Source organism: Momordica charantia (assembly GCF_013281855.1).
Source record: "Momordica charantia cultivar OHB3-1 chromosome 5 unlocalized genomic scaffold, Mcharantia_2.0 BLBB01000005.1, whole genome shotgun sequence".
In the NCBI taxonomy this organism is placed as follows: domain Eukaryota; kingdom Viridiplantae; phylum Streptophyta; class Magnoliopsida; order Cucurbitales; family Cucurbitaceae; genus Momordica; species Momordica charantia.
The window spans coordinates 15,022,751-15,049,552 of record NW_028275163.1 but is presented as its reverse complement, the minus strand read 5'-3'; the positions used below and the strand labels follow the sequence as shown (position 1 = coordinate 15,049,552).

Sequence of the window (26,802 nt, the reverse complement as noted above, 5' to 3'; positions counted from 1 at the left end):
GTGATAAGAATATACCCTGTTTAGAATAGGCTATTTCTATCCCAAGAAAATATTTTAGTCTTCCTAGTTCTTTAACTTCAAACTCTTGGATTAAACAATTTCTTAGTTTATCTTGCTCATTATTATCATTGCCAGTAACAATAATATTATCCACATAAACAATCAATGTTGTTGCTTGCGCTGTAGCAGAATGTTTTATAAACAATGTATGATCTCCTTGACTTTGTTTATAGCCCATTTTCCTCATAACCTGAGAAAATCTACCAAACCATGCCCTAGGAGATTGCTTTAATCCATACAATGCCTTTCTCAATTTACAAACTTTATTTCCTGCTTGCTCATACCCTGGTGGAATCTCCATATAAATTTCATCTTCCAGATCACCATGTAAAAAAACATTTTTTACATCATATTGTAACATGTCCCATCCATGGTTGACAGCAAGGGATAGAAGTATTCGTACTGTGTTCATCTTGGCAACAGGTGCAAAGGTTTCAAGATAATCAACTCCATATGTTTGAGTATATCCTTTAGCAACTAACCGTGCTTTGTACCTCTCAAGTGTTCCATCTGTTTTATACTTCACAGTGTATATCCATCGACAACCTACTGCTTTCTTATCTTTAGGCATATTAACCAACTCCCATGTTCTATTTTTCTCTAAGGCCTGCATTTCAAGATTCATTGCTTGTCTCCATTCTTCATGTTGTATTGCTTCCATATATGTTTTTGGAATATTTACCTGAGTAAGGTTCGCCATAAAGCTTCTATACTGACTTGAGAGCTTGTCATATGATACAAAGTGAGATAATGGATATTGAGTACAAGTTCGTTTTCCCTTCCTTAAAGCAATAGGCAAATCCATAACATTAGTAGATACTATAGTGTCAGGCTCATTACTGATATTTTTCTCGTCAATTTCAGTTCCAGAGATATGTTAAGACTCTTGGACTTGCTTATCTTTTTCAGTGTTCTTTCTCGAATAAACCTGTAATGGCATAGTAGTAGGGGGGTTGGATGTCTCTAATGAGGTGTCTAAAGATGAAGAGGATTGACTAGGGTCCATGTTAGTAGGGTTTGGTGCATGTGATGGCAAAGGGTTTGAAGGGTTTGAAGGAAAGGTCAGGTTAGGAATAGGTAAATTCTTATCTTTCAACAATATGTCCTCCCCCTGAAGATAAGGTGATGTAAAGAAGCTGGTATCTTCATAAAAAGTGACATCGGCGAAGATAGAAATACTTTTTAGAAGAAGGATGGTAGCATTTATATCCCTTTTGAGTGTTCGAGTATCTAACAAAAATACATTTGAGTGCTCGTGGATCAAGTTTACCTCTTTGATGACTATGAACATGAACAAAAGCTACACAACAAAATACTCGAGGAATCAAGTTATTTGTCGTACGGAAATCAGGGTAAAATTTTGATAGGATATTCATGGGAGTTTTTTGATCTAAAGTAGCAGATGGTAGCCGATTGATTAAGTAAGTGGTGTCAGTACAGCTTCCCCCCAGAAGGATTTAGGAACATTTCTTTGGAAAAGAAGGGTACGGGTCACAGAAAGGATGTGACCAATGTTTCTTTCGGCAACCCCATTTTGTTGAGGAGTTTCCACACAAGACGACTCATGAATGACTCCATGTTTTTGAAAGAACGATGTTAATGTTTGGTTGAAGTAGTCTCGAGCATTGTCAGACCTTAATCGTTTGGGTTTGATTCCAAATTGATTTTCGATCATATGAAAGAATGTTTGAATGGTAGAACCAACATCAGATTTTTGTTTTAGAAGATAAACCCACGAAACCCTAGTACAATCATCGATGAATACAATAAACCAGCGTAATTTGGAAGTATTTGGCACGTTGGAGGGACCCCAAACATCACTATGAATAAGAGAGAAAGGAACTAAAGTTCGTTTATTATTACTAGGAAATGGAACACGCTTGTGTTTAGCAAATTCACAAATGTCACACTGTATTGAATCAAAACTAAAGTTTTGGAACAAATTCGGGAATAAAATTTTAAGAGATCTAAATGAGGCATGCCCTAGTCTATAATGATACAACCAAAGTTTATTTAAAGAGGGATGAGTTTGTGAGGAAACAAAGACTTGAACATCCTTCCCAACACTATCCTTGCCAATAGGTTCATCAAGATAATAAAGTCCATCTTTTTCTTTAGCAAGTCCAATCGTCTTCCCATTGCCCTGGTCCTGAAAAATACAAGAAGGAAAAAATGTTATTTTGCATCCCAAATCTTGTATCAAATTTCTTACTGATATCAAATCAACAGTTAACCGGGGTGTATGGAGCACATTTTTTAAGGTAACGTTTGAATTTATTTGGACGTCTCCTTGACCAGCCACTGTTAATACAGTACCATCTGCAGTAGATATTTTTTTATTGCTCGGACAAGGACTATAGGAGATAAAATGACAACTACTCTTTGTCATATGGTCAGTTGCACCAGAGTCGATAATCCAAGTATAGAGTTTAGGATGTGAAGTTGTACCTGAAAAGGCTACTGAACATGTACCTTGATTAGGATTCTTTTTTAAGGTTTCCAAAAAACTCCTTAGTGTTTTAATCTCATCTGTGTTTAGTTTTCCTTTTTCAGAAATCTCTTCTTTCACAACGCCTTTCTGACTTGATGAAATATGAGCTTGACTATTTCCTCTATTTGTATTACCTTTATTTGACCAATTCTTGGAATTCGAATTCTGATAGTTTTCAGGTTTTCCATGTAGCTTCCAACATTTATCCTTGGTGTGCCCTGGTTTCTTGCAATAAGTGCATACTACACGGTCTTTATTTCTTGTTTTTCCTACCTCCCAATTGTTAGCTCCTATACGTTGCTCTTCATCAGTGATTTTATTACCTCCTGTTTTCATGACCGATCCTTCTGTCTGTGGTTCCAGCATAATACTACGACGAGATTCTTCACTTCTAATAATGCCAATAACTTCATTCAGAGATGAGAGATCTTTGCCCAAAATTTGTATTCGAACAACATCAAATTCTACATTGAGACCAGCGAGAAACGTCTAAATTCGGTCTTTTTCAACAAACTTTTTTAGAGTAGTAGCATCATCAGTACATTTCATATTAATGCATTGATAATGATCCAGTTCTTGCCACAAACTTTGAAGAATTGTAGAATATTCTGTCACTGTTCGATTGCTTTGTTTTGTTCCAAAGATACGAGTTTTGATATCAAATATTTGTGCATCATCTTTTACTTTGGAATAAGTTTGCTTCATTGTTTCCCATATGTCCTTTGCAGTCTTAAGAAACATACATGTATTACTAACAGTAGGAGTCATTGAATTCCATAACCAAGACATGATCATTGAATCTTCTTCATCCCATGCATCAAACTTTGGATCTTTCGATTTAGATCCTTCCCCCAATAATGTGGTTCAATTTTCCTTTTCCTTTCAAGAAAGTTCGAATAAGTTGAGACCATTTTAAATAATTTTTCCCATCCAATCTATAACTAGGATGGATTTATTGTAGGTCTCCTGTGGAAGATTTATTAGTTTCTTCCATGATAGTTTCTTTGGAAGCTTTGGTGGAATCCGTTGACTTTGATTAGAGAAAAGTTAAACAAATAACCTGAGAGCTGGATAAACCTGCTGAACCGGACCAAATCAAGTAGAACCGGACCAAAAAATGACTGAATCGAGGCTCAGCTGAACAGAAGTTAGAAATTGAACCAAGCCGAACCGGAAATCGTGAACCGAACCAACAAATGTTTAGATTTTCCTTTTAAAACCCTAGCAGCCACCCTTTACGACAACAACCCTAGCAGCCACGCGAATCAGCAAATGGTGGCAGCGGCGACGGCGGCGGCAGTGGTGGTTGGCGGCGGTACTGCAGTGGGTTAGGTACAATGAACACTTGCAAAATAGTGTTCAAAACTTCAAACCCTAATGGGTACAAAATCCTAGGAAACTTGGCTCTGATACCATGTCAATTATAAGAAAAATAATTCTCTTGTATTCTTTCAAAGGATTGATACAAGACTATAAATAATTGTCACAAAGAAGAAACTAAAACGAAATTCTTGCCAATTAGGATAAGGAAAACACTTACCTACTAGAACAAGAAAACCCTAATCTAAATACAATAGGAAAAAATAATTTAACAATACTTAATAGTAATCTTGTTTATAGCTCTGTCATCAACACACATTCGCCAAGATCCGTCTTTTTTAGGTGTAAGGAGAGCGAGTACCGCACATGGGCTAAGGTTAGGTTGTATATGGCCTTTTGTTAGAAGTTCCTCAATTTGGTCATGTAGGATTTTGTATTCAGCAGGGTCATACGATAGTGAGGGAGATGGTAATGTAGCCCCTAGAATAAGGTCAATATGGTCTTGGATATCTCGAAGTGGAGGTAAGGAATCTTGGGGTTGTTGGAGGGTTGGAAATTGTGTAAGGAGTTGATTGATTTCTGGAGGTGTCTGGGATGGGTTTAAGTGATCAGTTGTACCAAAATCTTTGATTACCAAACCCATAATAGGGGTAGGATGGTGCAACAGTAGCTGTTTAGCAGTGCACACATGAAAAAGGTTTCATTTTTCTGGATTTTTAATAGAACCAGGACTTGATAAGGGTAATAAAACCACTGTTTTTCCCATCCAAGTAAATCTTCCTTTATTTATAGCTTAAGTATCAAATTGCCAAGAACAGCCTAACAAGATGTGGCAAATATCCATGTCAAGGACGTCACATGTGATTTGATCCTTATAGCTACTACCAATGGATAGAGGAATCGTACACAAAGTATTAACAAGAGCCTCCCCTCCTTTGCGAATCCAACTAACCTTATATGGGGTAGGATGAGGAGAAACTTTGAGATTTAAAGCTATAACCAACTTACTTGAAACAACATTCTCGGTGCTCCCACTGTCGATAATGACATTGCATACCTTTCTATTGACTGTGCATCGTGTCCGAAATAAAGAATGTCTCTCTTGGACTGAATGTGCCTTGGGAGCTAAGACAATTCTTTCTAAAACACAATAAACCTATTCGCCTTCATCAGGTTCAAGGTAGGTGATTTCTTCCTCGGATTCTGGGTTGCAAGAATTATCAAGATCTTGAAAATCCTTCACAAGATTGACTGTTTTATGTTGGGACACTCATTGGATAAATGGCCGACTTGCCCGCAATGAAAACACTTTCCCAACGTAGGCCTAGTGCATGCATTGGGAGTTCGTTTTGTGGGCTGCTTGACATTCTTTTGGTCCTCATCACTCTTGCCCTTAGGATTATAAGTAGGACCTGTTGTGGCCTTCTCCACGAAAGAATATCCCTTTCTTGAAGAACTTTCCTGGTTATCAGCCAACGCTCGTCGTTGATATTGGTTTTTGAACCGATCGGCTTGTTGTTCTTAGCTGTGGCGATTGCTTCATCCAAATAGGCAATAGGTTGTAGTTGGAGTTTTTCTTTAATATCTGCTCGAAGGCCACTAACAAACCGGGCCACTTGGTATTGATCAGATTCACCAAGATTTGTTCTTGCCCCCAATCTATGGAACTCCTCGGTATAATCAGCTATAGAACGAGTACCTTGTTTGCAATTTTGATACTGATTGTATAGGATTTGCTTGAAATTGATAGGTAAAAATCTAGCTCTCATTAGTTTTTTCATCTTCTCCCAAGTATGAATAGGGGTCTTACCAAAACGTTGCCGATTTGTTTCCAGCTGTTCCCACCAAGCTGCTGCACCGCCCTTCAACTTGAGAGCCACCAACTTGAATTTTTTGTGATCCAGAGTGGACATGTATTCAAAGAAACTTTCGACATTCTTGATCCACTCAAGAAAGCCCTAAATGTCCATTTTACCATCAAACTGAGGGAGATCTACCTTCATCTTGTAATCGCTTTGTTTGCGGGGCTGATGCGGATGGTAATGTTGCTGTCGTCGGCCAACGCCCCATCGCTGGAAGTCTTCCTCGTCACTGGAAGAATCCATCTGAAAATCCTGCCCTCGTGGGAACCTACCATATTGCCTAAGAGCATGGAGATCTCTTTGCCAATCTTGACATTGTTGAGGGACAAAGACAGGTTCTTGATAACCCCTAGGTGCCCTGTCACGGAAGTCTTGGTTTGGGGTGTGTGGAATGTCAAGGTTTTGGTGAGGAATAAGGTTGGGTTCTTGAGCTTGGGGGGGGGGGGGGGGGGGGGGGGGGGGGGGCATCTTAAGCAATCTTGGAGGTGTGTGCTGTGGCTCTCGCCTTATTACAATCCCCTATTCCCAAATGTCCTTCCCATTCGTTTTTCTTGGCTGTTCTTGATGTACTTGGAGATTTTCGATCTTATCTACCAAAACGTTCAAAATCTGACGAATCTCTACCACATTTCACTGCAGATTTTCAACAGCTCCTTCAACCATCAACAAGCGCATGGTTGTGGATCGTGGAGAGAGGGCGGCAGCAGCTTCCACCTCTTTTTCGACGAGCGAAGGCTCCCCTCCCGAAGGGATATTCTTCTTTCCCTCCATTCACAAAGCCCAAGGATGTTGGATGCTCTGATACCAATTTGGTGTAACCACATATGAAGGAAATATGGATTGTATTAGATGATCCCAAAAGATACAAATGACCCCTTATTTATAGAGGAAACCACGGAATTGGGAAATAACAACCTATGTTAACAGTACAACTAACTTAAGTAAAGTTAACTACTTGTTAACTACATCAATGTGTCCCCTACATGTCCCTACGTGTCCCATAAAAAAAAAAAGAATTGGACACTCTTATTTAGCATGTAGGACGTGTCTGTTCATGTTAGTGTCCAATGCCGACACTTTGCCATTGTTTACATGTTCGTGCTTTATATCCCTGAGTAGATTAGTCACTTCACTTGGAATGGGCAAACTTAACTTGAAGCTAAAATTGATACTAAAATCAAAATGTGAGATCCATTGTTGGGATGGGGTGGGGGTGTGTTTGAAACAAGAGATAGTAAATCCGGAAGTTACCCAAGTCCTTCATACATCATAGATAAAAGTTTTTTGTTTTTTTTTTTTTTTGTGATAAAAGATGGGAACCATGTATTCAAATAGGAAACAGCCATGGAAGAAACAACCTAAGGGCAGTGGGTTGAGGTCACCCACCCCAGGGACTAAAGAATAACCGCTTTGCTTCGCAATCATTCACAATCATATGAACACTATAATTAAGAAACAGAATAACCGCTTTCCAATCATTCACAATCATATGAAGATGTAATTACAAAAGTGTTTCTTGTGGGAGATGGAACAACAATACAGGATAGGTGGAAGGGTTCCCAACCTTTAATGATGCAATTCCCGTTTCCTACATCTTTTCGAAATTACCACTAAAAAATTGTAAGGTTACTAAAGTCTGGGATGGTGATTGAAAAAGATGTAAGAAGTCTTTTGAAATTACTGGGGCATAATTGAAACCTACCACTTGTGCCCACGTGTACTCTTATTATTAGAGGGGTTGGGAGATCTTGGGAGCATGTTTGGACTCTTGTTCGGTTTCATGTTTCCCTTGGGCCTTGGTGTCCAAAACTTTTTGTTAATTATTCATTAGGTTTGATTTTGATTGATTGGAGCTCGTTCTTTTAGTTTTTGAGCTGTTTTTATGCCCTTTTGTTTTGTTTCATTATTCTCAATGAAATTTTGATTTTTTCTCAAAAGAAAAAAGAAAAAAACACTCACCATGAAGTCATATTTTGATCTTTATTTTAATAGAAACGTCGACGGGAAGAGTTTTGAAACAATTTTAGGATAAAAATGAAACTAGAAACACTATTAAACTTTTGGCAATACACATCAGACATTCCAAGGTAAGTGCACCTTTGGACTTTACGTAGATACAAACGGAAGTTAATGGAAGATAAGTTGTATCTTGTGTACTAGCACTTCAGGGTGAGGAGATGGGAAATTTTATTTAAACACCAGAATGAATTAGACATATAATATGGATGATAACATCCCCTCCCTGGATCTTCCTCTAAAGGTTTTCTTGATTTATTTACATATAAATAATAAAAGAAAGTTATAGCCTATATAATTCCCGATGCTGTGAACATTGGAAAATAATCTTGAATGTTTCCTTGGCGTCGCGATGTACAGACAGTGGTCATGAACATTGACATCTATTTAACCTTGGAATGATAACCATCGCAGCTGTGAACTTATTGCACTATATATATTTACTTGTGTCTACTATGTATTTGATTCTGTTGCAATACATTATACTTTCCATGGCGGCTAGCAACAGTATCCAAATGCTCTATTTGATTGACTGTGTTAATGAAAACAATCTTTCACATGTAAGGCATAATGATGTTGAAAAATGATATAATAAATGAAGATCTAGAAAAATATTTTGTCTTCTTCCCAGATGGGGATCAGCACCGTGGATTCTTCAGTTTCTGGTCTTGGAGGTTGTCCTTATGCTAAAGGTGCTTCTGGAAATGTTGCGACTGAAGATGTTGTGTATATGCTGAATGGAATTGGGGTGAAGACCAATGTAGATCTTGAAAAGCTCATGTTGGCTGGGGATTTCATCTGCAACCACTTGGGGCGTCCTTCTGGTTCAAAAGCAGCAATTGCACTGCGAAAAGTTGCAGCAAATGCCTCCAACTCCAATAAATTACCAGCTACTGCATCCAAATTATGAGGTACTAAAGCTGTAAAATGCATGCCCTTTCTTCTCTAACAGTTCCTCTATTTCTATCCTTTATTTGCTTTTTATTTTTTTGGGGGGAGGTGTTGTGTGCCGATATAATTTTCAGTTGTAACAATCCAGATGGCGCATTTCATTTGAGGCAGAAGTGGAAGTTAAACCATGAAAATTGATAAAAAGGAACAGGAACTTTACTCATTATTTGTATATCTTTGGGTAAAATACACTTTTGGTCTTTTAGCTCAGTTTAGCTCAGTTGACTGATAGTTTGAATAACGAAAAATAGCATGATAGTTTGTTACTTATTGGGAATTTGGAAATTATTTAATTTTATATTACTATTTTTATTGATTGGATATATGAGTTCAGCTGGCATCTCCTGTTTCTTTCTTCTCTTTTCTTCTTCCTCCTTTTGCTACCTTTAATGGCACCACTGTTTTCATCCTTCCTGTCGCCATTGCCACTATCTTCCTCCTTGTGTCCCGTCATCACTTCCACTAAATTAGACTTCCAGTTCTAGATTATTCTAATTTTGAACAAAGGGAAAGCTCCCTTTGTCCAAATCTGGAACAAATAAGCTATGGGATAATTTGGAATCTCTCTCAAACTTTAGGGACTAAAATATTTTTTTTGAAACCACATATCAAATAGACATCAACCTGAAACTTTAAGGATTGAAAGTGTATTTTACTCTATCTTTTTACCTTTCTTCTAGTTGCAAAAGTATTTTATTGTTTTTGTTGCTCCCGTCTAACTTGAGACGAAAACATAAATTTTGTTATTAATGTTCAAGCCAATCATATTGACAGAACTTTTATCATTGTGTTGGTGAAAATAAACATTGATTGTCCATCTAATTAAGCTAGCAATATGAGTGAAGAAAATTATTGCTTCTTTTGGTATCATTTGACATTGCGAATTTGCAGAATTTAGTGTTTCAGCGATGTGCGGACCCGATGCCGAATGCACATATGAAGAAATAATGGAGTCAGTTTCAGTTGTGGCTCAAATCAATAATGTTTGCAGGACTTAAAAGTCTGCAGCTGTCTCCCGTACGCATCTTCCGGGCTACAGAAAGATTTGTTTTTTTAGTACTTAACATGTGGGGTGGGAAAAGAATCTGAAGTTTGTAAGTTTGCTTCAGTCTTTTTTAAGAGCTCTATTTCAGAAAATACAGGAAAATGGTACCCAACAAAATGACGCATGTCTATATAAGAGAATAGTTGAGCAAGTATTTTATGTTGGTAGTTTTCTTTTTTTATTTTTTAAAGCTAAAAGTTTTTTTTTTAAAAGCTAATAGTTGCTGTTTCGACAGATTTTTTAGCTAATATGATAAAGGAACTATCTCAATTACGCAGGAGAACTCCCTTATTCAATGTAAACCTTCACAAGAACAATAAGAATAATCCAAATAACATGATAAACCAATTCCAAGAAAGCTAAACAGATTTATTAGATATGATTAAAGATAAAGGATAAAGGATAACTTGTTTCTATATTTAAGATTTCGAACTCTCCACAATCTAATTGATCAAACTAGATTGAAAGTTCTAAATATGCTTTTTAGTACAAGAATACAAATAAAAGCTTTTAAAGTCTGAGAGAGAAAAACGCAATCTGAAATTTCATTTATCAAATATTGTTTTTCCAAAAGTAAATGTACATTCTTATATATAGTAATTGAAAAGATATAACGAAAAAACACCACACTTGACTAATTAGTCTAAATTCAGCCTATACTTTTTTAAGTTCATACAAATTCATAAATTATTTTTTTCGGAGGACTGCCTTAAAAGACTTCCATAGTCTCACCAACGGTATGTTGATGTGAAAATTTTAGGGATGATGTGACATTTGCTTGCGTGTTAATTTTGAGGTAAAAAAAGAAAAAGAAAAAAAATCAAGATGATGAGGAGACTCCCATGGAAAGCTATTGCAGGTGACCATTAGTAAGAATCCGAACATGGAGAACATGGCGAGCCGCCCCTTGTCTTCTTTACCTTTAACTTGTAATTTTTGCTATCAAGGCAGTTTTTACATATTCTGATTAGTACTTAATTTGTTTACTCTGCGTTGAAATTGGTTGCATAATTTGGCCCAGAATGAATGACATTCTACAGAAGCTTCATATGATGATAAGTATGTGAATTCAGGCCAGAAACTGGGTATATGAGTGGCTTTTCGGCGGAGGAGAAGGCCGGATTCCGCTGATTCTAGAGGATAAAGAAAGTTGGCCTCTTCCCCCCAATGTGAAGTCTCTGCTTCGCCGCAAAGGAGGTGTCTTCCATGGCAGACTCTTCATCTTCTCGGTTTTCTTCCTTTTCTTTTCATTTTTTAAAAAACTCAAATGTGACACTTCATCCTTCAAATTTCCTTGTCATCATTCAGTGTTTGGTTCTAGAGGGATCTTTTACGATCATTTTCTGACTAAATTGTTAACTTTTAAAACTTAGGGACCAAGTAAAAACCTAACTTCAAACTCATATCAAAAGTGTATTCTAGCCATATATATATATATATTCACTAAACCTCCCCTCAAGGCATTTTTCTTTTCTAAATTGGTCATTTTTCAAAGATTTTATACTTCTAATGGGACCAATAACCTTTTTATTTTTTATTTTAATAATATTAACGAAGATTATATCTTCTGGGATTTTTTTTAATATTATTATATATTAAACTTATTTTAAAAATATTGTTATTTAATTAAAAATATTCGAAATAGGGTAGTTTTTGAAACTTTTTTAAAAAATATTGTTGTTTTAAAAAACCAAAGGACGTCCATGCAACGTGGCGCCCATGTTATTTAAATTTGACGAGTTTTGAACAGACGATCACGTTCTAACTCTACTCGACAAAAATTATTAACAAGGTTTGGATCTCTCGATTGAACGTCAATATTTCTTTGTCTCAAGGTTGGCTTAAGTGAACTTCGCCAACTATGCAATAACCTCACCAGTGCAACTACTATCTCTGCACATTCCAAATGACTAAGTATATGGGTCTGTGTGGTGATCAAGGCTGATGTGTAGGCTGACTTCCTACTTAACGCATCTGCCACTACATTTGCTTTACCTAGATGGTATAAAATATCGTAGTCATAATCTTTCACTAACTCAAGCCACTTTCATTGTCTCATATTTAACTCATTATGAGTGAAAAAGTACTTTAAGCTCTTATGGTCTGTAAAGATTTGAATTTTCTCTCCATGTAGGTAGTGCCTCCAGATTTTCAAAGAAAAGACTACTGCTACTAACTCCAAATCGTGGGTTGGATAATTTCGTTCGTGGTTTCAACTGACAAGTGGAATAAGCAATGAGTTTCCATGTTGCATCAAAACACAACCTATCCCCTTTTTATAAGCATCATGTAAATAACAAAATTTTGTGCTCCATCTGGCATGGTGAGCATCGAAGTTGAAACTAGCCTTTGCTTGAGTTCTTGGAAACTCAACTCGCAAGCTATACTTCAAACAAATGAATTGACCTAACGAGTTATTGAATTAGGGGTGTGGCTATGATAGAGAAATCTTACACAAATTGACGGTAATAACCTGCCAATCCCAAAATACTATGTACTCACTAATAGTGGATGGACGATGCCAATTGGTCACTACTTCCACCTTTGCTGGATCTATTGAGACTATCTTTAGACACCACGTGTAAGAAGGATATCTGTCGAAGCCAAAGCTCACGTTTAGAGACATTGGTATATAACTTATTCACTCTTAGAGTTGTCAACACTCTCCTAAGGTGTTCCTCATGCTCTGCATTTGTTTTAGAATAGACTAAAATATAATGAATGAAAACAATCACGATGGGTGTTAAGGAACTCTTTAAACACTCTATTCATTAAGTCCATGAAAACTACAAGTGCATTTGTTAGTTCAGAAGACATTACAATGAATTCATAATGCCCATACCTAAACCTAAAAGTTGTTTTTTAGATATCTTTATATTTTATTCTCAACTGGTGATATCCTGACCGCAAGTCGATCGTGGAGAATATAGTTGCTCCCTAAAGTCGATTGAAGAAATCATCAATTCGAGGTAGAGGATACTTATTATTTACCGTCACCTTATTTAGTTAACGATAGTCAATACATAGCCTCATGGACCCATCTTTATTCTTCACGAACAAAACTGGTGCACCCTAAGGCAAAACACTTAGGGCGTATAAAGCCTTTGTCCAGTAACTCCTATATTTGTGACTTAAGCTCTTTCAACTCTGCTGGGGCCATTCTATATAGAGCCTTAGAGATGGGAGTTGTCCCCGACTCGAGCTCGATGTTGAAATCCACATCTCAAACTGGTGGTAATTCTTAAAGATCCTCAGAGAACACATCTACGAACTCCCTAACTACGAGTATTGAAGCCATCGCAACTGTAGTACATCTACTGTCAATTACACTAGCCAACAAGTCGTCCCATGCTCCTTGATTGACCAACTTCTTAACTTTCAATGTTGAGACCATTTTAGGAATGACCCTTGTCTGAGATCCCTTAAATTTGAAGTTGGTTCTTGATGGTGGTTTAAAAGTGACTTCTTTATGATAACAATCAATGTTGGCATGGTTTGCAGGCAATCATTCCATACCAAGGATAACGTCAAAATCACTCATATCTAGTACTATTAGTGTCACATACAATAAGTGATCTGACACCAACACCTAACAGACTTTTACTGTCTCACTAGCTAACATAATCACCCCTGCCGGGTGATAACTCTCCTAAAGAGATTGTTTTTTGGTCTAATTTGGGCAATTTTGGTGTCTAAATGTAAGGGTCCTTGGTTAAATAATAGAAAGTGAAGTAGGCGCCTAAGCTGTTTAGAATTATCAATATCCTTGAATTGAGTGAGTTTGAGCTGATTCTCTGATTATTTTTGTTTGTTTGAACTGATTATCTAATTATTTTGGTTTGTTTGAGCTGATTATCTGATTATTTTGGTTTGTTTTTGCAGATCTGAGCTTAAGAGTTGGATGCCAAAGCTGGGCACTGTGAAGGCTGTTGTGGGAATGTTAGAGCCTAGGAAAAACCCTATGCTGGAGCTTGCTGGATGCTCTCGCATATGTTGACTTATGCAGTAACTTTATTGTCCCAATTTTTAACCGAGTCCGTACAGCTTCCAAGTGCTGCCCTAAAAATCAGGACCCAATATAAAAGGAAACTAGTACCTAGCGGCAAGAGGGAATAGAACAAAGGAATCAAGTTTAGGATCGGAAATAGAGAATATTCATCACCCATTTCGAGGAAGAAGCTGACGAAGGAGGAGCTGGCCCTTGCATCATTATTGAGCTAGAGGATTCTTCGCCACTACTGAAGCTTTTACACTTGGCAGGTCTTCTTTCTCTCTTATAGCTTTTATTTTAGTGGCTCATACATGCTGATTTAATAGAGGTGTTTCAATATTTCAATGGGAGGGGGGAATCATTTGCTGTAGCTCCCGAATAGCTTTGCTTTAATGGCTCATACATGTTGATTTAATAGATTTGTTTCAATATTTCCATCTTATTGACTTTGTTTGGTCAGCATTATTAGTTTCGTAGAGCTTCGTGACTTGAAAAAGTGCCCTTGATGCATTATAACCTCTATTTGCCTTAGATTCCTCCCTTTGAAGTAGGATGGTGAGTACTCAAGGATGAGACTCGCCCTATCCTGCCTGTAAACAGTGCGTTGTGCTTGTTTACTCTACTGCAAAAGTTGAGATTAAACATGTTTGGGTATTTCGGGAGAAAGCCATGTCTGTTTGGGCATTCAACATTGTGAGCTTGCTAGAGCGTTAGCTAGACGTGAGCGAGAGCATCCAAAGTGATTCCCCCTCGATTCATTTTTATGTTAAGAGTATATATATTATTATATTTTCTATACTCGTATTAATATGAATTAATTTGTCCTTTACCTTTTCCTTATAGCATTAGGTCAACCTTGTATATTTGTCTATATATATAGACATTAACAATGAGAATAGACTACATTGGATTCTCTCAAACCCTAGTATTTAAATGGTATCAAAACACTAGGTTTCTTCTAAAATTTTTTGAATCTTAGGATTTTGTGCCCATTAGGGTTTTTTTGAAACACCCTCCCTACCACTGCTACTGCCGACGCTGCTGCCGTTGTCCGCTCCCACCGTTGCCACTGCCGTCACTCATCGTTGCTACTACCGTCGTCCGCCGTTGTCGTTGCCATCGCCCACCGTTGTTGCTGTTGCCGTCACCCGTCGCTACCGTCGTCTAACTCATTCTTCGATTTGTGGTTCGTGGGTATTCACCGCAGTGGGTATTCGTCGCCGTCCGTTGCTGTTTGTCAACGCCCGTCGTCGTCTGTCACCGCCTCTCTACTCATCGTGGGTTTCTGCAGTTAGGGTTTCTCCATTTTAGAAACCTTGTTTGGTTCAGTCGGTCTGGTCCAAGTGGTCCGATTCAGTCAGTTCGGTTCAAGTGGTCTGGTTCAATCGGTTCGGTTCAAGTCGTTCGGTTCAAGTAATCTGGTTTGAGTAGTTCGGTTCATCTATTTTGTTTGGTTCTATTCGATTGGTTTGATCTGGTTTTATCATTTTGTTCAAATAAGTTCGTGTGTTTGTTATGGCCGAGAAGAAATCAATCGTAACATCTGAAATGATTCCAATGATATCGAAAATCATAGAACATAAGTTGAATGGATCAAGCTATTCTTCATGGAAAATCAATGTTCGTCTTTTTTCGTGAAGTATTGATATGGACGATCACATCACTGAAGATCCTCCTAAGGATGAGAGCAAGAAAGCTTGGTTGCAGGATCATGCTCGATTGGTTCTGCAAATCAAGAATTCGATCGAAGGTGACATTATTGGCATGGTCAATTAGTGTTAATCTGTTAAAGAGTTGCTTAGGGCTTGTTTGGTTGGAAATTCGGATTCTGTTTTTGTTTTCAGATTCACTGAATCAAATGGATCCAACGAATACGTGCTTGGTAGGATTTTGGATATTTTTTTTTGAAAACTGTTTTCGGATTCTGTGATTCAAATAGTAGAAATTCTGAAAACGATTTTTTTATGTTTTCAGTGTTTTCAGATTCAGAATTTGAAAATTTGAAGATGTCGAATTACATTAAAAATGATAAAAACTTTGATAAATATATTACTTCATATTATAAACTCATTTTATGTTTGTTAAAATTAAAAAAATCCAAAATCCGAATTCTACATAGAAAAAAGTTTAGAGATAAAAACAAGATTCAAAATATAATTTTTAGAGAAAATAAATAAATACAGAAATAAATAAAAGTTACAGTGAAAGAAAATTGAATGATAAAATAATATATAATTTTTAGAGGAAAAAATAGATTATGAAGACAAAAAAAAGTTATAAAAGACGAAATTTTAGACAGAAACAAAATTGATATGAGAAAAAAAATAAAAGATAAAAATTAATACAGAAATTTTTTAAGAGAGACAAATAATAATAAATATTCAAAATATGAAAATTTTAGATAGAGAAAATAAATTTTGTGGAGAGAAATTTAGGAAAAAAATGTTAGAATGATAAATAAATTTTTTAGAGACAAGTACGAGAAAGAAAAAAAAAAGTTGAGTATTCAAATAAAAGAATCAAATTTTGAAAAATATAAATATATTTTTGAAAACTAGTTTTGCAAAAAAAAAATTAAATGGTTTTTTATCAAACAGGCCTAAGTTAAATGAAGTTGAGTTTTGAACTCCATGGATTGATAGCTCCCGAGGGACATGCACGAATGAAATGGAATTAAATCTAAGGGCTTGATAGTTGATGTCCTGAATCCAAGAGCTCTCGTCTCCCATTTTTTTCAGTTTCCCCAAAGAGGAGCTTGATCACCGCGAGAGAATCCGATTCCACAACAATATGGGAGAAATTTATGGATCGTGCCAGACTAATGCCCTCAAAATTCATCAGAAGTTCAGCAAGAAGCTGATGGTAAAAGATGGGAAGAAACTGAGAACCCACTACTTGAATTTCACCTGAATAAGCTAACCCAAACCTGTAGACTAATTTCAACAACAACAAGCATCATCTGAGTTCATTTTTAACCAGCCATTCAGAGGTGGATTCCAAGAATTTTGAGAGGCATTGTGTGGTGGCTGTTGAATTTAGAGTTTAAGATGCCCTAGCATTTTGGTAGACAAATGAGCTTATACAATATTCGCATTGGACATCGGGTATTTGCTGATTAACTTATTAGCCATCCAAACCATATGAATGATGGTAAGCAAGCAAACAATGGTATAAAAATTCATGCATCCACCTTTATGCAAAAGAGATTAGCAAACTAAAACGTACCATGTCAAAAAGAATAGATTTGTGCGTTTCAAATTGAACTCGTAATTCCAAAGATCAACCAATTAATTACAGATACTTTTTAGTGTACTACTATAGTCATAGCCAAGAAAAAACACCAGACCGAAGTAGGATTCACCTATTTTCAGTAAACACACATCACCTCACTGCACCTAAGCATTTTATGCATTTTGCATCTTGCAGGCGATAGGCTTAGATCATATATAAGCAAGCTTAATAGCTTTGTTATGATCATTACTGTTAGATATTGTGCTCAACAGACGACATTGTTCCATTAAATTACTTGTCCTACTTTTACAGTTTTTGTACCTAAGCAGTGTTTGTGGTTTTATTTCAGTTTTTTCCTTATTTTTTGGGTTGAGGTCTTCGTGGCTCTTCTCCACCCTGTAATCAGTGAGATGTTTTATATTTAACTCTTTGATTTCTGATTAATAAACAAGTAAGCTTTTCTGATTTTCAATCTTGGTATCAGAGCTTACAACAAATGCTTTCATGGCTAATGATGAAGTTGAAAACTCTTCTTCTAACCCACAAATTACTTCAAACATTGCTCCTGTTGTGAACAATACTTCACAATTAAACGCTTCCTTTGGCCATCCTATAAGTACTGTCCTTACTGTCAAGTTGGATGACAAAAACTACTTTTCGTGGAGGGGTATGGTTCTAGCTGTTGGGTTTTATGCCCTAAACTAGTGGTTTGTAAACGTAAAACAAACATTCATTCAATAAAGATTTTATTGATGTTTCTCTTAGAATTGCATTAACCAAAATCCAGTAAACTAACATCTGAGGTTATGTCATGTAACTGGAACAGTATATATTTAATATACAGCGTATATATTTGATATACAATGTATATATATACAGTATATATTCGATATACAAGTAGATAATGTTCCAGTAGTAACCTACATGGTCTATAGTATATGGATAAGGTTTGGTACCTTATCCTGGTAACACTATAGATACGGCCCACTTTGTAATAATTACAAATGACTTGATTCAGGTCATTCGTGTGGAGTCATGTGAGTGGGGATATCATATACAATGAGTTTGTATAAGACCGTACTGCGATATAATTAATCTTTAGTTGTAACACCATTAGCTAATAGATTAATATTTCAATAGGATGATCATGTAACTCGATCTCAATCCTGAATGAGTGGACTCCTGCCTGTTAGGGCTTGTCTATTGATTTGTATAGGTGAGACTGGTCCGAGTCACCGACTCAATATTCGTACCATTTTGGGGACAAGACCGAGTGGGAAGCTAAGAACATAACTACACAAGATGAAATTCACTCGTTCCCGACTTTAGGGTAAGTAGATGAGTGTTCTTTTAAGTACTGACTCCAGGACTTGAATAAGGGGCCTCACACTCTCACTGGCCTGAGAGGGACTTCCAATTATTGGTTGGACCATAACCGGGTTGTTCATTAGAGGATCAGCGGTACTTAAGGTCCAAGATATAACACAGGGGTAAAACGGTAATTTGTCCCAACTGTGGTTATGAACACTCGTGAAGGTTTGACTTTGTAAGCTTTTGGTGAACTTTGACATGCAAGAGTTGCATGTAATTTGCCTATTTAAGAAGGCTTTTGTTCAAACATCAAAATCTCTTGGAACCTTTGGCCATTTGATGTGTTTTCAAAAAGCTTACATAACTCCTTTTAGCTCCACTTTTCTCTAATTTTTTCCTTCTCTAAAAAGAGTCTCACCACTCTATTCCAAGCCTTGAGAATAGCTAGGAAGATCTCTTGGTGGTCCTTCATTGGAACTATTTGAAGATTTTTGAAAAGCTACAAAGGTTTGTATTTTTCTCTACTTATCTCTAAGCATCATAATGTATGATCATGCATGTTTAATCCTAGGTTGTATTATGCATCTAGATTTTTATTTCGATTCTTGCTCACTTCCGCTGCGCATGTATGTATTGACCTCTTGTTCCTTAAGTCCCACTAATCCTCTGATGAACAATGATTTGTAGTCCAACTATCAAATCAAAAAATCCTCTCAAACCTTTTGATGAGGGTGGCGCCAATTGTTCAAGACCTGGATTCAGCCCTTAAGAGAACAACCTCTCTACTATCCCAAAATTGGGTAGACGTGAATTCCTTCTTGCACCCTATGTCCCTAGCTATCTACCAGGTCTTACCCCTGAAATGGGAGGCTTATTGAGCCAGCGCTGTTGAGCTGCTCTCACCCATGCAGATCTAAGGATAATCCCGAGTAAACAGAAGTTCATAGTTAGCTCAGGATTAAGATCGAGTTACCTAGGCCATCAAAGTTGAGATAGTCAGTTTCAAACAGTAAACGGTGTTATAAAGTAAAAGTGACTATCTCATGGTCCGGTCTTATGCAAACTCTTTGCACGGGACACCCCCACTCGCATGTCTTCACATGAACGAATTAGGATCACATCGTTTGTACTAGCTACAAAGTGGGCCGCATCCATAGTGTCCCCATAATAAGGCGCCCAACCTTATTCCTATACTATAGACCATTTAGACTGTTAACTCAAACTTGATCCATATTTATGTCTCTTACATAGAGTTTGAGTCTCAGGTAACAGTCTAGGATCCTTTATTTTATTGGATTTAGATATAGTAAGAACATTTTATTGGATCAATAACTACTTATTGATTAAAACCTTCAATAACAACTTTATTGAATGATAAAAGTATATCTGTCATTTTCAAACTATGAGTTTTAGGACATAAAACCCAACAGACTTATCGTTAATGGGTAAAATCCATGGACGCATAATATTCTACAGTGAGAATAGTGCAACCCTAGTCTTTAGTAGAGTGACCGACAATTAACAAATGTTGATTAATATAGTTAATGAGTTTTAATCAATTAATCTCGTATCGTTGGAGCCTCTGATCTGTAGGTCCATTAGGTCCCCTTGCTAGCTCGTAAATGATAGTTAAGAACATTTAGTCTTAAACAGAATTTGAACTGTTCAAATTCGTTAAAGGGAATTAAGGTTAATTGTATGAGATGCAATTAGTATAATGTATATTGATACATTATAATATAAAATTATGAGAGAGATGAATATTAGAATTTGATTCTAATATGGCTGATTAATTTAAGTTTAATTTAATTAAATAGGATTTAATTAAATTAATGTGATATATTAATTTGGTTAAATTAAATTAGATTTAATTAAATTAAATTAATAATTTTTTTGTAATTAATTAAATTAGATTTAATTAATTATTATTTTAATTAAAATTGTTTTAATTAAAAAAAAAAGAGAGAAATTGGAGGTAAACCTGGTCACAACTCTTCCTCTCATATAAAAATGGAAGTTCTTCCTTTTTCTTTAGCCCCTGATCCTCGGTTGATTGAGTTTTCGAAACTCCAACGAGAAAATCTCTTTCTCGATCTCTCAATTTTCCTCTCAATTATAAGACGGTTTCCACAAACCGAGTTCTTAATATCAAAAGGATAGTAATGAAGACTTTGTGGTGGCGTTGGTGTTAAGAAACCCTTGAGAGTTGGATCTAAGAACCTTGCTAATAGAACAAGACCCATAGAACTCAATCCCAAAAATCCCAAAAACAAGTATGGAATCAACCCAAGGAAAAGTTTAAGAACGTATTACCTTGATGATCAATATCAAGAGTAGAGAAAACTCGTTTCAAAACTCGTGATTCAAATCATTCCACAAGAGGTATGATAAACACGGCTTGAATGATCCTAACATGCAAATTCTAAAGACAAGAAATTGCACAAGAAATGGGAGATAAAGCTCTCAACCAAGCTAATGAGAAAACTCACTTTTCATTAAACTTCCAATTGTGTTTACAACAAGACATTTGAAGGCTATATATAGTCATCCTAGCAAGCCATATGAAAAGTATTAAGCAAATGAAAATACTTGTAACTTATAAGAAATGAAAAGACTTGTAAATGAAAAGACATAACTTATGAGAAATGAAAAGGCTTGCAAATGAAAAGACATAACTTCAATAAATGGAAAGACAAGCAAATGAAAAGGTTAAGAACATGGAAAGCCAACCAAAATAAGTGCAATCCCGTCCATAATGAGGGATGTGAGTGTTTGACCTTGTTTTTGAATTGAATGAGTTGACTTTGACTTGTCTTGATGGAGTTGACATTGACCTTGATCAAGTGGACTTTGACTTGCCTTAAAAAACACTTAGAAATGCATAACTTGCACCAAATTACAATGAATTGTTCCAACATCTTGCACATCTTCCTTTAATTCTTGTATCGAGTTTAGGAACGCTTGGACACGAAGTAGTAAGGCTTGTTGAAGTTTCCGAGCTCTTGATCTTGTAATCGGTCCATGAGGCATGACAAAGGGAGCTCCTTGGTTCATATCAGTTGGTGTCTACATTGAAGAGGTATCTTCAAAAGGTATGTTCCACTAACTTCTTATTAATCATGCTTATGTCTTTTCTTTGTTGTAATTTTAAAACAAGATCGAAGCACACACATTCGCTCTCTTACTCTGCGGAATCTGATCCCTTCACTAGCGGTACTGAGAGGACAGAAAGTGGATGGGTATGTGTTGGGAACAGTCTCAAAACCATCACAATTTCTGGTTCCCACAAATGGTGAAGGATCTTCAAACCTTCGAGTGAATCCTGCATTTGTAGAATTGGAAGCTATTAATCAAGCTTTACTGGGCTGGCCGTTTGAATCAATGACACCATTTGTTGCTTGTGATGTGGTGGATCTTAGAAGTTCAAGAGAGGTATGGAAGGCTTGAAGAACTTTATGGAGCAACAAGCAAGGCTCGCATCAATCAGTTGAGAAAAATCCTGCAATAAAAGGGCTCACTTAAGATGGCTGATTATCTTGGTCTTATGAAGCAGACTTCTGAGAGTCTAAAACAGGCAGGAGAACCTATGAGTTTGAGTTATCTGATGTCCTCTGTCCTCTCTGGTCTAGAAGTGGAATATCTTCCTATAGTTTGTCAAATTGAGGGGGAAGAGTCTACAACTTGGCAAGAACTCTTTGCTAATTTAGTTGCTATTGAAAATAACTTGGTAAGGCTTCTACTAATGTTTCTACTAGTGCGAATGTTAATTATTCATATTCAAAGAACAATTCTGTTGGGAACAAATAATCTACTTTTGATTCGTCAAAAGGAGGACAACGATTATTCCTCCAATGGTGGCAGAAGCAAATGATAGAGGAAGAGGTCGTGGCAGGTATAGTCCTTACAAAGGTTGTTGGGTGTGTTGCCCTAAACTCGTAGTTTGTATTTTGTGTAAAAACAAATCTATATTCAATAAATTTGTTGTTGAATTCATAGCATTGCATTGTCCAAAATCCAATAAACTAAACATCCGAGGTTATTTTAGTGTAACCGGGACAGTATATGTATTAGGTATATATTTGATATACTGGGTATATATTTGATATACCCCTGATATACGATGTATATATTTGATATACCTTGATATACAAGTAGATAATGTCCCGTGAATAACCTAAAGGGTCTATAGTATATGGATAAGGCTGGGTACCTTATCCTTATCCTGGCAACACTATGGATACCTCCTACTCTGTAAAGGTTACAGACGACTAGATCCAGGTCGTTCGTGTGGAGACATGCGAGTGGGGGTATCCTATACAATGAGTTTGTATAAGACCGAACCACGAAATAGCCAATCTTTAGATGTAACACCGTTAACTAATAGATTGTTGTTTCTTAGGATGACCAGACAACTCATTCTCAATCCTGAGTGAGTTATGGACTCTTGCCCATGAGGGCTCGTCCTTTGATCTATATGGGTGAGAGTTGCTCGAGTTGCCGACTCAATATTCCTACCATTTTGGGGACGAGACCGAGTGGGGAGCTGAGAACATAACTTCACAAGATGGAATTCACTCCTCCCCGACTTTAGGGGAGTAGATGAGTGTTCTCTTAAATGCTAACTCCGAGACTTGAACAAGGGGCCCACCCTCTCATTGGCTCGAGAGGGCCTTCCGGTTATTGGTCGGACCATAACCGCGTTGTTCATTAGAGGAGCAGTGATATTTAAGGAGTAAGATGTAACTCAGAGGTAAAACGGTAATTTGACCCAACTTGAGTTACGAACACTCGTGAAGGATTGACTTGTCATTAATGGTCGTATATCCGTGGACACGAAAACATTCTGCAGTGAGAAGAGTGCAACTGCGGGTCTTTAGTGGAATGACCCATAGTTAACGAATGTTGATTAACTCGGTAAATGAGTTTGACCGATTAATCTCGTATCGTTGGAGCTTCGGATCTGTAGGTCCATTAAGTCCCCTTGCTAGCTCATAACGGGTAAAACGAGGATCAAGTTTTGGAATAATTTGAATTGTTCAAATTACTTAAGGGATTATATGTATATTGATACATTATATAGTTAATTATAAATTAAAACTATATATTATAAGGGAAATTATTTGAATGAGATTCAAATAAAATTAATATGAATAAGATTCATATTAAAACTATAGGTTAAAAATAATGTGCATAAGATGTACATTAGAACTATAGGTTATACAAGAGAAATGTTTTAGAATATGATTTAATAATTAAAGGTTAATTATTTATTTGATATATATATATATATATATATTAATTAATTGATTATTAATTAGATTAATAATTAATTAACTTTTATTAATTAATATGATTAATTAATTATATATTAATTATATATTAATTATTATATATATATATATATATTATATATTAATATTAATATTAATATTAATATTTAACTCCCTTGCATTATTGTAAGGGAGTGGGGAGTTATGTTGTAATGACTCCAATTTTTATATGTCATTAATAATATAAGATTGAGATAATTACTTGTAAAACATAATTTCATTAAAATAAAATAAGATAAAAACTTGTATTTTTCATCTAAAAAAAATGAAAATGATAACTTAATAAGACTTAACTTATAAATCTTTAGCAGCGGAAATCACAAAGTTATTATCCTTAAATAAAACAAGTAAAAATGTGGTATAGTCATAATTAAAAGTATAGATTATAAATAAAATTCAACTATGTCTCATATCTCCTCCTCGTCAATGCCCAGGTCATCCTCGACGTTATTCTCGTCAACTATATAACTATCTGTAAAAAAAATTGAAACAACATGGAATGAGTATAAAAAAATACCCAGTAAGTAGTTCCCATCATAAGGAACCTTTCATGCTCAAACACACACATCATGCTTATATGCATGCATACCTCAACCTAACATATAAACCAACGAACAACTTAACTTAAGATACTTGTGCTTGCTAGCATAAACTTACATATCTAAACCCTTAATTTGGCGCCATGCTATACAGAAATACACCATACCATAACCATCAATTCCGCATGTAATATTTATAGGGTAATTACCCCCATAAATACCATTAACATGAACTAATTTGTTTCCTAGGGCCCAACTTTTAGCAGAAACCATACATGTCATATCATATATCTAGCTACATAACATAACTGCTTAATTTGGGTATTTCATGCATAACATTAATCTTACCTAAATCCATGATACATAAGACTACTAACTTCACTACGAATGCAATGCATCACACATTATATCATGCTTTACCTAAACATGATTTGCTATTAAACATACTTAAAATGACATGAGAAAGCCATAGAATCATAACATGCTTTGTAATACATAAAATTTAACCACCATCACCATTCAATAACAAAATATATTTAAGGAACATGAATAACATAATTCAATAACAAAACAATGCAACACATAACATAATTCACTTACAATCAAACAATAATACAACAAAACATACAAGGCAGTAACTTATGATAGAATCCACTTACCTGAACTTCGTAAACTAAAGGAAATTCCTTAAAGCTTCCTAATAACAATTAACACAACTAAAATTAGGACTCAATTACCTAAACTAAGCTTTCTCCAATAAGTTCTCATAACTAGATATGTTCACTATTCTACTAGTAGAAATCCCTTAATAATTAACCTAGTCCATAATAATCATAAAATATATATATAAATTTGTGAAAAGTAATTTTAAATCTTCATATTAGCCTCTGATTTATATACTATAATATCGATAAAAATAATTTACTGATTTTGCAAATTTACAAAAAAAAAACTAAAGAAAACACATAGCACTGGTTTTCACAATTTTAAACCGTAGGTAAAACTAATCATAAAAATCAATTTTAATGCATTCAAATACATTTTAGGTTAGTTTAAAGGTGTCGGTCATGGTCTCAAAAATTCAGAATTAACAATCCAAAATTTGATACTAAACAAGCTAAAACTATGAAAATAACATAAATCGTTAAAAACCGTTATGAAGCAATTTTATGAACATTTTTAGGACCTTTTAAATTCAGATTTTCAGATCTCAAATCAACAAAAATAAGGACTAAACAGTACCTATTTTATCTTAATAATGAACCCTTAAAATAATTTACACAAGGAAGAATGATGCTTACCGTTGGTGCATTTTCCTCTCTACCGTAAAGAATAAAAAGAGAAAATTTACAGCAACTAAGAGAGCTTGAAATGATGATGGAAACCTTAGAAAATGGATATGAACATGCTTAGGTTCTATAAAAAATTATTAGGAAAAATCTACTTACAAAACTAGACTAAAAGAAACCGTTCTTACCGAAAAGACAAAACTGCAATGAACGATCCTTGAAGGGACTTGGAAAAGCAACCGCAACTCCTCTAAGGTGTGATTTAAAATATAGGATAGATGATTGAGAGGAAATTTTCAGATTTGTTTAGAAATGTTCTTGGAGGAAAATGAATGAAACAAACATAGGTAACTTAAGGAGAATGGCTTGGAAGATGAAACAAACATGAATCTTGGAAGATGGAACAAACTTCTTCTCTCTCCTCATGCATGGCCAATTACTTAATGGGATTGTTAGTGTTTTTTGGTCTTCCTAACTAACTTAATTACTACATGAGTCTCTTGGGTGGAAGGTGAGTTATATTGCCTAATCATGGTTAGTGGTAGGTGAGTTATATTGCATAATCATGGTTATGAGTTAAGTAAAATTTTCTATATTACCCCAATTAAGTTAATTTAATTAATGTAGAAAAATAAAGAGTAAAATAAAGGTAATATGGGGCTTTACTTGGTTAATTACCTTAAAATAAAACTTTGGATAAAATGTATGAAACTTTATAAATACTCAAATAATGCTACCATTACAATTACCATATTTCACAACATTTATCTAATTACTAAAGTAGTATTGTTAATTTTGTTACTTAAATACAATTATAATCTCGCTAATCTTATTAATCTCTTATGCATATTTATTTTTTATTAACATACATAATTAATTAAACATTGATAAGATGAATCACTACATTTTGTTGTCAATTTCTTTTTAATAAGTAAATAAAATTAACTTGAGCTTAATTAGTTAGAGTATTAGAAGCCTACAATTATTAACTAGGATTTGATTAAAGTTTATTGGCATAAAGCTAATTAGATTTGACTAGCTTACCTAAAAAAACAATAATAATATAAAGTCATGAAAATACCCTTATAGGTAATGCGAGGCATTACATATGTGACGTGGGGTACTGTTTTTTTATGCAGAAGTTCTGCAATGGTTACAAAACAGGATGAGAACAGAACTCCCATTCTTCTCTCTCAATCGATCTCTCTCAAACTTTCCCTCTCGTTCCAAGGAAACGCTTCCACAAGCGTGATCTTGAAACCCAAGAGGATGGTAAGGAAGATTCAATGGTGGTGTTCGTTAGGAAAAAGTTGAAGAAACGTTCTTCAAAGGTAATTTTTCCCTTGTGTTTTTCCTTCTTTGCAAA

The 26,802-nt window shown here is 35.5% G+C and overlaps 1 protein-coding gene across 3 annotated transcripts in view; it reads left to right on the top strand.

Annotated features, from left to right (window-relative positions):
• LOC111021337 (uncharacterized) overlaps window positions 1–9,904 on the top strand; it is a 47,368-nt gene extending 37,464 nt beyond the window's left edge. Inside the window, exons 9-10 of one of the 3 annotated variants that reach the window (XM_022298258.2) lie at window positions 8,381–8,660; window positions 9,599–9,904. In XM_022298258.2, the coding sequence (XP_022153950.1) occupies window positions 8,381–8,659 (279 nt within the window). In that variant the 3' untranslated portion in view covers window position 8,660; window positions 9,599–9,904. Of the gene's footprint in view, window positions 1–6,372; window positions 6,699–8,380; window positions 8,661–9,591 lie in introns of those variants that run through there. The other 2 variants (XM_022298257.2, XM_088124036.1) reach the window with 2 other exon arrangements.
• Window positions 9,905–26,802: the final 16,898 nt, after the last annotated feature.